Raw genomic sequence first — 13,691 nt, forward strand, 5'->3', positions numbered from 1 at the left:
AAGCAGCATGGGAAAGGACACGGGTATGCACACAGAGATGGCACTGGCACATGCACAGTACATGATGAGATGAAAGCCATATGAAGTTCTTACCTCCCATAAATCCCAAGGTAAAGACTAAGCATGTCAAAGAGCAACAAAAATAAAACATGTTTATATGTGATTATTTCAGTGAGTACAAACATTACAGGTGCTGATCAGACTGAAGCAGACATACACATTCAACAGCACTTATCTCTGCACATTTTAAAAATATTTTTTAGTACCTGAATTTATACACCCCTCTCCACTGCACATTCAAATTTAAGTACCAATGCATTTGAGTAAGAGTTTTTTCTACCTCTGGTATGAAGGGAGACAGCCAAGCCACATTCAGTTACCAGTGGCAGACCACATAGCCAGAAAAAAAAAAAAAAACCTCATGAGTTTGTGGCCTATCAGGGTTAAATATGCTCCCATATATCCACACCCAATAGACTTAGTATGATTTCAGAACAAGACTTCAACCGGTGTCTTTGAATCAGTAGTGAAATATCTTAACCTCTTTGCCACCCACCCTACAGGAAATAAATTTGACTGCTTTGAAAACTAGGTGGGTTTTGCTGTGGTTACCATTAGAAAGTATTGATTTCAGACTCTGTTTTAATGACTTCTGAAGCCAATAATAAATACATTAGAATACCAAGTATGCCACTGCTGAGCAGTTTTGAAAAACTGACTCTGTAATATTTGTTGCTTGCTGGAAGGGTGACAAATAATTCAATTTTAAGTCAAATTTATACTCGTATCCTATGCCAGTATACCCAATTATCCAAGTTATCAACTGGTGATTCATAAAAAGAAAAAATCCAGCAAATAAATTTAAAAAAAAAAAAAAGCTTATCCTGGCTTGCAGCTTGTTCTGTCAGGCAAGCAGACACGAAATGACAATCTGCCCACTTAAAGTTCCAGAATGTGGTAGCTTGCTATATTGGTGCGTATCAAACTATGGTAATAACTAGTATTTTGTAGATACAGTATTTTAATTTAGAAGAATCAAATGTCTAATGTTTGATCTCTCTAATAAGGGAGGCCTTATTACTACAAAAATCTGTCATACAGGCCTACTTGACATGATGAAACTGGAGAAATACTGTAAACATCCCAATTATGTTTATTACAAATTTTAATGGCTACCACAGGCAAAAAATAACCTTTTCATACATATGAAATGGAAAGTCTCAGTGAGGACAACAGCCAAATTCAGGATGCACTTCAAAGCCTCCAGCCATCTAGACACAAAATGAAGCACAGTCCACCTGCCTCTGACAATGGACGGGGCCATGTACGGGCCAGACCAGAATTAGGCATCTTCCTTTCTGATACTGCACTGCACAGCACTACACCCAGGGAGGAAGCCAATTCTTAACTAGGAACAGAGGCTACGTTACATCCAGGAAAAAAAAAAAAAAAAAAAAAAAAAGGGCTTCACATCACTTGAATATCAGTCTACAGCTTTATTCACCTTAAGTAACTGCAGATTATCAGGGTGTTTATTAAAAATCCCTTTGAGAGCAGTTTATAGCAGGAGCACAGAACTGAGGCTGAATTCCTGTCCACAGAGTAACAGTTTAAATCCATATAGCATACAGAGGATGCTAATCTAGGGAGGGACATACATTAAGTTGAACGAGTTATCAATCAGCAGGTCATCACAGCAAAGCACAATCACCCCACAAACACCCAGTGCCAGACTTTGGCCAGGCTAGTAGCCACCTGATTCTCACTGGACTTACATATCCAGCAGAGACCAAGGTGCCCATCTGCAAGGCACAGGTCTGGGCACCCAGCCCAGCCACCCACAGCTCAGATCCACATTATCATTCACGTGGGTGCATGTCACGCCACACTTGGCAACAAGTCAGTTATGAAGGCAGAAGGAATGGTGATATGAACCAACCTGGGAGGCGGGTGTGGGGGTCTTCCCCACAGTGGCATCTGGTTTAATGGGATCAAAATCCAGATCCAACAGGCTGGCTCCCTCCTGGAAGGGCCCAGGGGCATCAAACTTGGCAGCAGTGAGGAAGAAAAGCAGTACGAGCATTAGACACACACACACACACACGCGCACAGTAGAGGGAGGGTACGTGATACCCAGGAGCTAAAGCTGCAAGCACAGAAGACATGGTGGCAATGCAAACACCTGAAGCAACTCCTGACTGCTTGATGCCTATAATCACGGGCAGTTCACGTGGGTGCCACTAAACCAAACCTGAGCCTTTTCCACAGGACTCATTCATCTTCCCACCTGGCCAAATGAGCTGACATGGCATAAGCGCCTGACCTGCTGTGGTCAAAGGGATCACTGACAACTCAGAAGGGCTTCTCTTCTACTTGTATCTGTAGCTCATCCAGCTGCCTTTGTACTGAAGGCCCAGTACAGACTCCCTCAGCCACATACAACTTCTCAGGAACACGGATCCAGGCAGAAAACCACTCAAACTGCTGGAAGGCAACTCTGAGAGACCTCAGAGTTAAGTTCTGAGACAGAAACACAGAATATGGCAGCTCACCCTAGCTAAGGGATCTGAATCACTCTCCAATCCAAAAATGCTCTTTCCAATGGTTTCCATTTCTGGACATCCCAGAAACATGCACACGCGAGTCTTCTAACAAAGCATAAATTTGAGAGGCTTTGCTACTCTCTCCAAAGACAGCAGAGTAACTCCCTTTGACTGATTAACACTCTAAAGACAATTGATGGCACATTCCCTGATTACCATTAATAAAACAGTCACTACAAAAGACATGAGTCATTAGTATTCAAAACTGAACCAGCACTTTTGATCTTTAGATTTAACCTAGCCACTCTAAGACACTCCTTTCTACTCAGCTTCAGAGGAAGCTGCTCTCTCCAGGAAGCCCAGGAAGATTTGCCCCTGTTTCCACTGACCTCCCAGCTCACTGGCCGCACTGCTTCAGCTACCTTTCCAAGAACTCAAAGTGTGGCAGGTTGGTCTCCACAGTTATCTCATAGCCTCACAGTGGAAAAACTCTCTGGAAAGCAGCAAGAGACACCAATTTAAGAGAAAGTCCTCCGAATACAACTCACACCACCATCATTTTCACCTCCTCTAGTTTCTTCTTTCTCCAGTTCTCTTGCAGATCTTTCTCTCCCTTATGAACATACCTTCTTGAGATCCACGGGGATAAGGACAATGAACCAAGGTCTCCCATCTCACAATAATAAACCCTGCCCATATGCAAAAACCAACTGGCATTCTAGTACACTCCTCCAGCACATCCAGACCACCCATCAGAGAGGCTCCAACCCCAATCTTTAAGGGGTTTTGGTAGTGAGACATCAAAGGCTCCAGTTATGGAATAATCTTACCTGCCAATCAAGAGTAACATGCAAGGCCTATCACTCCTTGCCTTTACCCAGATCTCCCACAAGAAAGCTCACTGGAGCCAAGAGATCTGACAGGAATGGCCCTGGGCAACACACTAGATGCTAGTGGCTGTTGGCTGCTTCAGTGAAGATTGTTCTGGCAACCAGAGACCTCTGTCAGAACGCCCATCTGATTGAGACTCACAGGAGATCCTATCCTGGGTCAGAGTGATCAGATGCAAAAAGAGTACCTCTGACTAAGGGCTGGCATTCACAGGGAAATACATGACACAAAACCATGGGGCAGATAGAGCTGTCCATTATGATACAGGAGAAGGAAGCACAGAAAATGATAAGAGAGTTGCTCAGCTGCCTGTGGTCCCCGCCTTCCAACACTGCTGTCAATCACCTCTCTGCTCCGCAAGCTTTATCTATTGCAACGCAAAACCTGACACGGACTTTCTTCCCTCCCCACTCCACCTCTGCTCCTCAGCAGCTGGGTGGAAGGTGGCAAACCAGAGGCAATAGAGCAGCATGATGCAAGGAAAAGTTAGGGAATGAGTCACAGATGAGCACTGATAGAGACATTACTTGTGCTTTAACAAGCATTTAGGAAAAAAAAAAATTAAAAAAAAAAGTGTGTATATATAAAAAAAAGTAGATGCAGGTTTCTCATGATACAGCCAGAAATCTGGTCAGGCTCCTATATACATAAGGAATGATATTCTTCTAGATCCATCACAGAATTCCCTACCTGTGCATCCTCTCTTGCAGTGATGTAAAATCAAAAGGGAAGTGAAGAGGAAAAGACATAATTTGAAAATCTTTTTCCTTTTTCAGGGCTTCTAAGAGGTGCCACATGACAAAAAAGAAATGGCTAGTGAAGAGTGACAAGACTGTGTCAGCAGTCCTGAACTCACAGCAGGTACAATCCTGCCTGTCTAAACTAGAGGCACCTATTCTCTGCAAAGAGAACTTCAAGCAATCCCTGGTGGCCTTTCCCGTGCAGCTGTGGGCTTTAAACCACAAAGCCCATGTGTGAAGGCATAGAGCACACAAAACTGCCTTCTCCCAGAACTGGCACAGATGCCAGGGTCAGCACTTGGGGACGTACAAGAGCAGAAAACACATGCTTCATCCACACCCTAGATCAGTGGGTCTGGAGAGAGCCTATCATGGGATATGAGGGGAGCCATAATCCATGCGCATTGCTGCTGAACAAATGCAGCGATTACTTTCTGGCATCTTTACTAGTTGCATTTCTCCCGTTTCTTCTTTGAACGAAAGCTCTCAAAGGGCAGTATGTTAGTCAAAGCTGCCTTCTAGCCATCCTCCCCTCTAAGTTAGCCTCCTATCTAACCCTTTGCCTTCTGAAATCCAATGCCAAGTTTGCCTTCCTCCTTCACCTGACCAGGTTTCATGGCTTGACACCTCTGAAGACAAGAAAAGTCAAAAGGAAGAGTTCAGAGGCAGACAAATATAAGGCAGGGCATAGCAGCTAACCTGCGAAGGGGTTGTCACACTTATCTCAGGGACAAAATTGTCATCAAACAGACTGATGATGTTCTCCTGCTTGATGTCCTTGGAGGGGGTCACTTTTGGAGGCGGAGGCACCGGAGGCCCTTTCCTCAACTGCATGCAAGTGAGCACACGGCCACAGCACAGACGGCGACACCCAAAAAAACCAGAGACAGGAACCAGGTTAGCCACAAAACTGAAGGTGGGGGAAATCATAACCACAGGCACAGAGTAGGTCCGATCAACTCCATCTGAAGAGGGAGGGAGAAGGGCTGAACTGAAACAGAACAAAAAAAACAACCACATGCCTCCAGAGAAGGTTTGGCATCATTAGTTACACTTCAGCTGCGGGCAAGTTTTCCTCTGCAGAGGAGAAGCGTAACACAATTAATATGCATTGACAGGACATGCATACATAATTAAAGCATGTGAAACCTTCAGAAGAACCACTGGGAAGGGAGCAGATCAATTTAGTGAGAACACCATTCAATAGCCCAGGCCAGCACTGCCTCCCTTTGCCGTACTTACCGTATCTAGGGGAATGAGAGATCAGACTCAATTTGTCCTGTTACAGGTAGGTGACCACGAGGGCCAACTCTGATCTATCCAGTCCTGGTTCCCTGGTGCACTGGTTATCAGCGTACCATAAGAAAGGTCTGAAGGAGCTTGTGATGGCATCTCACCATTTCTCAGCTTTAAGCAAGAACAATTCAAATCTCCTGAGAAGCCATGACTGCTGTGAGCCCAACTCTGCTTTCAGTTTCACCAATGAGCATTGACACTAACGAAATTGTGTTTCCCAAATGGAGATCCCAGAGAACACATAATAAAGTTTGACCCTGTAACTCTAACCCATCCTAACACCCATCACCACGCTAAGACTCAGCCTGACACTGCATCCACAGCCCCATAGGAAGCTGTGGTAGACCCTCCCTAGATCAACCCATCCACACCCTTATCACGTTTTCCTGTGCCCAAGGCTCAGTGATCATTTCTAGATCAAATCAAACTTTGAGTAGCTGCTGCTGTGTTGGAACAGAGCAGCCATACAAGTTCCCAGCACCACAGCAATGCTCAGCAATGACAATGCTTTCCATTTACAGTGATATTACACAGTTACTTGATCTTCACATCATACCTAGAATCCCAAGGCAACAAGACTCCGAGATCTTGCAATGGGCACCCAGTATATCAGTGTCAGGGCCAGATCTGAAACACAGCCAATCCCCAACTCCTCGTCCTGTGTTCACACTCTTCCAGCATATAACTGAGCTCTACAAGGCATTTACTCAAATTGCTAAGAATATGCACAATTTTCTATTGGGTTAACCTACTTTAGAGAGTGTGAGTCAGTATGCAAACACACATTTTCCACTGAATAGCTGGCTAGGGGAAATAATGAAAGTAGTATGTTCACTTCCAACTTTTACTGTTTGCAGAAGGTGGTACGTCCATATTCTCTGAGAACAATCCCTTTCTGAAAATCCCCTGCTTGCCAGTGGCAAGAAGGGACCAGAAATTTCAGGGAAAAGCTATTCTCAAAGGAACCACCATCTGCAGAAATGGGAGGCTCCAATTACAAACTCTAAAATCAAAAAGACCCCCAACTCTTCTGCTATTTATTTCTCTAAAATAGTCAGTCTCCTTCCTTCCAAAACACTAGTGTCTTGGAGATCACCACTTCCACAGTGTCCAGCATTACCTCCAACAACAGTCTAAAACCACATTTCAAAGACAACAGGATTGCATATTGATGTTGGGTTATACCTGGAAATTCATCAAGCACAAACAAATTTGCCACCTAGAATAAAACAAATCCTCTAAAATTTTTCTGCTGACTTGGATCCCACAGAGCTTTACCTGTCTGAATTCAACATAGCTGCACTGATTTCAAAAGTGTCACTATAATGTTTCAGTGGTGTAACTGAGAGCAAAAGTTTGACCATTGAAATTTCACAGACCCCTGAAGTCCTGTGTCATCATCAAATCACTCAGTGCAGAAAGCTGATAGCAGTCGCTTCTTCCAAAGAGACAGAAATAAGCTCTTTTTCAAGACTTAAAGGACAGTAAGAGAGCTAATTTTTTTTTGGCACAGGGAACTGTTTAAAATTTAGTTAGTATTTATTCGGTCTCTCCTGTTTTGCTCCCTTTTCTCTCCACAGCTTTTGCTTATGGTTTGCATTAGTATTTCAGACAGGAAGAGGCCAGAGAATTGTACTTGCTTGTTGCTTTTTCCTCTGTCCTCCCCCAGAGGATGAGGCCCCTAGCCTCCCTAGGAGGACCCTAGAACAAATCACTTACCATAGGTCAAAAGTAATGACACCTGTGAAGATTTCATCTTCACAGCTTAAAGTCAAGCACTGTTCAAAGAACAGACACTTGTGTTTTCCAGCTGGCTGGCAAGCTGACACACACCAAGTTTCTAGACTTCATCTATACATACACCAGGCTTGGCTCTGAGCATGAAACTCCTGTCCTTGTCTTCCCTCCCTCTGCAGCCAGCTCCATCTCTTAGCACCTAGTGCAAATATGGAGTGGAGCTCTTACTCTTCACTGAAGTGAGGCCTGAGAGAATGAATTAAATATAGATTGGGAAAGAGCTGCCAGGCGGTGGCAGCATTAGCTGCAAATACCATTGCAGTCTTGCCTGTGGCCCATCTGAGGTTCCAGCCAGGGCTGCACCGGAATATTCTGCTTGCTCGACAAGGGGTGCCTCCAGCCCCATTCCTGTGGGCAGGAAGGCAGCAAGTGAATGAGAAAGCACTTGCAGGCTGGCAAAAACAAGGCTTATATGTGCTATTTAAAGGAAAGGAAAAAAGCCAAACTCAATAAGACAAGTCAACAGGCAGGGTGAGTGAAGTCTGCAGTGAGCAGCTCAATAAATCTGATTTCTTGTTCCAAATTTCAATCAAGTTATGGCAATCTCTAAAAAAAACCAGAAAGGCAATTCTGGAGCACTATCCTACCCATACACATACCCTACTCCAAAGTCTAAACCAGGGTGGTGGCAAAGCTGCTCTAGATTGTCCAATGCTGAGTGGTACAAAGACCCTGGAGAAGTCCTGAAAAAGACACTGCTAGGCATCCACGCATCTCAGAAGGCTGGAAAAGACCCTTCTGTCAATGTACAAACATCCCTTTTTGTCCTTAGATAATCCTGAAAAAAATCAAAAATGCAGTGGAAGGAAAAATATTGTGAGAGGCTATCCAGAAACAGGACACAGCCTACACCACAGGCCTAGATTTGGAATCATACCGCTACGTATGAGAACAGCAAGGAAGTTCTGGGTTGCACCCATCTCTTTTCAGACACAATAGGCTTTTCTCTTACCAGTTTGGCCAGAACCCCTCTCAGCTTTAATTCTTCCTGGAAGACTCCTCCTTGTTGTCCCACTTACTGAAATGCAAGGATTGCCACAAGACATAAATTTGGCCTAGGTACTATTTTTCGCTATTAAGCTTTTCCCCCACTCAGCAAGAGAGGGATGGGAAGAGGAAGTAAATGTTTTATTTTCCTTAAATCCCAAAGTAAAACATATCATATGAAATGCTGAGTAGCAGAAGCTACATCTGCTGTTTTAAACATGCTGCTAGGTATCTCCTGTGTAAGGAAAGAAATAAGAAAGGCCACTTCGAAGGTATCAGGCTCCATATAATGGACAGCCTTCCTGGTACCCACCTGATTTCTTCATAGCATAAGAATATAATGCCTTTATTTTTACTATAATATTTCACCTTGGGATTAAAGTAAAACATCATGCAAAGTGCAGATGTTCTCCTTATGAATATTTTCTTTTTTCTTTGAAGCTTCCTCAGTTACAGAAGTTCTTGAGAAGAAACCGGACCACTGAATTCCACAGGTTAATTCAAATGTAAAGAACAAACTTCCTTGCCCAGCTAGAACTACATCCTCCCTGGATCTTCTTGGCCATTCTGTTGGATAGTAAAATGTATTACTGGCCTTCCCCCTGTAGATGCATTCAGAGACAGCTTTGTTCTTCCCCATGTGATATAGACATGACCAATGAGCAACCTGGATTCTCAGGAACCTCTCAGGAACCAGTGAAAGAGAACAACAGTCATGTCATATTTTTTGTGCTCAGTAGCAGGAAGAGGTCCAAAAAAGCAACTGATGGACATATTTGACTCACGGAGCTTGTGCCATCAGCGGTCATACTGCAGAGACGTGGTCAATGTCATGGGGACACTACCTGAGATGGTGACTTTGGGATGCTTGCCCCAGGTGCTTCCAAAGTGGATGGCTCCAGCTCATGGTTGACAGTCTTGTTCTCAGGGCTGGTGATGGGAGATCCATCTGGTGGAGGCGAGGGGCTTTTATTTGCTTTCGCTGGGGTGCTGTCACTGAAGGAAGGGGAAAGAGAAAGGAAGAGGGGGAAAGAGAAAGAGAGAAGAGAAGTCTGAGCCAGGCCTAAGAGGACTTGTGCTAACCAGCACAGGTCACAGTTGCCTCCATTAATCTTTTTGCTTTGCTGCCCAGACACGTGATGAAGACATTTGAAGCCTCTATAAGCTTCTGAGAAGTATCTTAGCTGAGTCACTTGCAGTCCAACACACTGCAGCAGCATTACTGTGCAGCAGGCTACTCACCAAATTCTTACTGCATGGATACGCTTTGCCTCAGACACAAAAAAACAAAACAAAAAAAATCAACCAGGCATCCTTAATTCTGCTAGATTCTAATGTAAGTGCCTGACATCAAGTCATAGTCTTTTAATACTGAGAAACAGATGGGGAAAGGAGGTCTGTGCAGCTCATTTAGTTTCAAATTCTACAGGTAAGAATTTTTCTGCATGGTGGTGCAAGGACACATGCATGGATTATGACTAATAGATTCACAACACCTGTAATATCATATTCCTCTATTGGGTTCAAACTGGCTAAGCTGGAAGAGAGGCAAAGTAGCCAGAGGTTTCACAGATCATTCCAGACTGCAAAAAAACAGTGAGATTCTGGCTACTGATAAAGATTTCTCTATTACGGAAAGTCTCCCCAGCCTTGTTTTCAATGAACCCCTTCTGCCCTTGCCCTTCCAGTTGGTCCTTATTCCAGGACTGTTTCTGACCCACAGTCAAGAGGGATTCTTCAGGGATTTAAGATGCAAGGAGCATGTGCGAATGGCATTTGTTGGTTCATAACTTGGACAGATTTTTCAAAGGAATTGCAAGAGGTGCACGCCTTTCCCTAAGGGAGTGCTTTGTCCAAGTGTTAAGTCTGTGCTTCAAAGTATGGAATCATGAGAGATTTAATAAGAAGTTGGTTTTACCTTTATCCCTGTTGAAATTCACTGGTAACCATTTTCCCAGCCTAATTTGCAGGAACAGCTGAGTCATCTTGGCTGAAATTCAGCACCCCGAAAAGCAACTAATCAATTTATCTCAAGTCAGGTAGAAGCACAGACACTGGCAGGGGATATTTTAGCAAAAGTGGTTACAGTTTGGCAAAACTATACACAGCTGAAAACAGAATATTACAGAATATTGCAAAAGGCCTGTGCAACCTCATCTAAAGGGAGTGATATTTGCCTCCCCTTATAAAGTTGCTGTTCTTGCAAAGTTAAAGGCTTTGGCAGAAGGCTGAAAGGAACAGATCCTTTCCTACAACTTGAGACAATAAGTCCTGGCATAGAGCCAGGACCAGAGCAATGCAGACTTGATTCTGCAGGGACATCAAGTTGATTATTTCTTTGCTCTGCCCCAGAGCTACAGACATGTATAACCACTCACACTTGGATGCCTGAGGTGTGGTGGTCATTGGCTAACATGCACGAAGGCCTCATTCCTAAACACTCACAAGTAGGGGGACAGCAAGAGGAGGAAGGGACACAGCAAGGCATTTCAACAAACCTCCCCTTCCAAGCAAGCATCTCCCCCTGTTCAGCATTCCAGCTTTCAAGCTTCCCATCCCATTCCCTCTTCATTCACTTTGCCTTCATCCATTCCTCCTGCTTTCTCCCCATATTCACACCCCACACGCACATTTCCCCACAAAGCGCTTGTTCTCAGGCCCGCATGCAGGTTGGATGTTTCTGATGACACTGATGCCAGCAGCACACCAACACGATGCAACAAACCCAATGATGTTCTCTGCCAGCAGCTCTCAAACTGGGGCACACACACCAAGGGAAAAAGAGTGAAAGGAAGAGGAAAAAGGGAAGAGGAGGGACTAAAGAACATGTACGCCAACCCCTGCAGCTCTTCAGTTTGACTGGATATGCTTACAGTGTCCTTCCTCAGAGGTCCCCAGAAATCACTTCAACACAGTGGGTTGTGTGAAGGATTCTGCAAAATGGACAAGGTTCTGCTACAGATTAAAGGAAGTAATGGTTGGAGGGTGAAGGTAAGGAAGCCCTGCTCTAACTGGGAGTCACCAGGGAATAGCAGGAAATGATAGAAAATGTCCTTTAATGCTAGAGTTTGGGAAAAAAAAAATATATGTTACCTTCCTTAGAGTTGAAATCGCTTTGGAGAAGTTGGGGGACACAGTGATCAACAGCTAGACTGCCAGGACTCCTCAAATGCCCAGACTAGACCAGGAATAGTGGGACTACTGGCTATCAGCTGGCCTACCAACACAAAGGTAGGCTTTTCCTTCTAGGAACCTAAAGAGGCCACTTCTCCCAGTGAGAATGTTCACACTTACTTTCTAAAGGTCATGAAACAGCTTTTTAGTGCCTTATTTCTGGTGCCTGGCGGTGACTTAATTTGGAGATATATTGATAAAAGGCTCTCACATGAGAGGCAGCCCAGTTTCTTCCCCTCATCCTACAAGGGCTGAGAGGACCCTGCACTGAAGCCTACATTAAGTCACTACTATTTACAGTTTCCTTGATGTGTTGGCTGATCCCCCTAGGAAAATGCCAGTGCTAATTTTGGCTGAGCCTTTTCCAGCCCCCCAAGCAGTACCTTTATTCCTGCACTTGTCACTTTGCATGCATTTAGCCGTTGCAACCAGCCTCAAGCAAGCTTGTCACCAGGATCCTCTGTCCTTCACAGGTCCCCAGGGAGTACACGCTGCCCACACAAAGCGAAGCCCTGTCTCCAAACTGACTGCTTGCTCCAGGAAACACAGGGAAAACAAGGAGTGTGGGGACCGTCCCCACTGACCAAACGCGAGTACCACAGTAAAAGCAAGTCAAAACAGCAAGGTCATTGCTCTATCTTTTTCCTTCCCGTAAGCAACTGGGAAGTGATGCCAAATCCAAGAATACCAGGCAGGGAAGGGAAAGGGGTGTCAACTTTCTTCTGCAAATAGAGAGCTGGAAACAGGGTCTAATGCAGTTACTGCAGCTGAAGGGATAGCCAAAATCCCCAAGCCTCTTTCAGTGCTGCTGAGCTCCCAGACCTCTATGGGGCTGTCTCATCAGTTCTGGAAGAGCAAAGTAACATCTGCAGATGGGGTTCCCATGTGCTTGCAACAATTCTACATTAGAGAATGACACCTACTTTCCAATATTGTAAAAACAGACCAGTAATCTCCTGCCAAGTTCTCAAGTTAAAATGAAAAAAAGGTTGGCATTTCAGCTAAGGCTCAGACAGGGCCTTTTAGGCAAAAGTGATTTATTTTGTACACCAAAGCAGGCTGGAGAATTAAAAAAAAAAAAAAAAGAAAGAAAGAGGGGGTGGGAAAAAGGAGGAAAAAGCACGTACATACCCAAACATATGGTGGCACAAATGTTAAATTCTTGCTGCAGATCGAAGAGTGACTGAGTCCCAGACCCTCCTTCCCTGCACCAGGGGTTGCACATTTCTTTGTGACCCCAGCAGCTGCTCTGACAGCAGAAACCCCCAGCACAGCCCAGGTCAGGCACCTTAACTGCTGGGCCAGTTGGACTTTATCAGGGCAGAGTAGAAGGATGTTGTGACTAGAGCTCATCTTAATGAGATTTAGTAGCTCTTCTTCTGCTGTAGCATCAGTCCATTCTCAGAGACTGGAAATATTAAACCACCTGCCTGGTGCAGGTACAACACTGGTCCAACCAAGGACCAGAGGCAGATATCCAGAAAAGTACTCCTGTGAATCCTCCTTTTCCTACAGTAGAAAACCTCAGAATGGTAACAACGCGAGATGTTCCTTCACTACTTTTCATTTGAGGTGTCCTGGTTTCAGCTGGGATAGAGTTCATTTTCTTCCTAGTAACTAGCATAGTGCTGTGGTTTGGACAGAGGATATAAAAATCAAGATTTGCCCTTCAGCTTCCCTGTGAAATTACCATTCTCCACCCTCCAACCTCGCACTTTACAAAGGATGCATAGCAGACATAAAGAGAAAGGTTGTGTAATTTGCCCTAGTCAATGGGAAGCCAGGATCAGAAAAGCAAGGATCCCAATCCACCAGCACCTGCTTTTATTGCTGGCAGGGCATAATCTTGAAAATTGTAGGAAAAAATAATAGTAATAAGGACCCCATGGAGGGAGTACCAACACAAAAACTAAGAAAAACAAAAATTAGAGGAAGTTTCCATGCCATTATGCAGCAATTCCCATTTTGCTCCAGAGCATATTCTTGTCGGAGTCCTTGACTTTGGCTACGATAACTCTAGGCACTGTAGCAATCCAGTTACTCAATGCCATCACTGTCTTGAAAGGCAAGATGCTGACATTAGTCTTTACACAAGACAACGTGCTTTCTCTTCCTTCAGCCCTGCACAAAATTTTAAATGGATGGGCCAAGATAGTGAGGATCCTCAAGAACAGAGCAAGTAAGGAACAAAGCTGTAAGTGTCCTTCTCCCACCTCACCATCCTCGCAACTGCAACAGGTAGATAGGACAGGACTTCTGAGTG

General features: G+C 44.4%; 1 protein-coding gene across 1 annotated transcript in view; it reads right to left on the reverse strand.

Annotated features, from left to right (window-relative positions):
• Positions 1-13,691, reverse strand: part of BIN1 (bridging integrator 1) — a 54,261-nt gene that overhangs the window by 9,817 nt on the left and 30,753 nt on the right. The window contains exons 9-12 of the mRNA XM_035902578.1: positions 9,100-9,250; positions 4,874-5,002; positions 1,940-2,047; positions 94-117 (exon numbers count right to left, since the gene is read on the reverse strand). Of these exons, the coding sequence (XP_035758471.1) occupies positions 94-117; positions 1,940-2,047; positions 4,874-5,002; positions 9,100-9,250 (412 nt within the window). The remainder of the gene's footprint in view (positions 1-93; positions 118-1,939; positions 2,048-4,873; positions 5,003-9,099; positions 9,251-13,691) is intronic.

Source organism: Egretta garzetta, unplaced genomic scaffold (genome assembly GCF_000687185.1).
Source record: "Egretta garzetta isolate BGI_Z169 unplaced genomic scaffold, ASM68718v1 scaffold759, whole genome shotgun sequence".
Taxonomy (NCBI): Eukaryota; Metazoa; Chordata; class Aves; order Pelecaniformes; family Ardeidae; genus Egretta; species Egretta garzetta.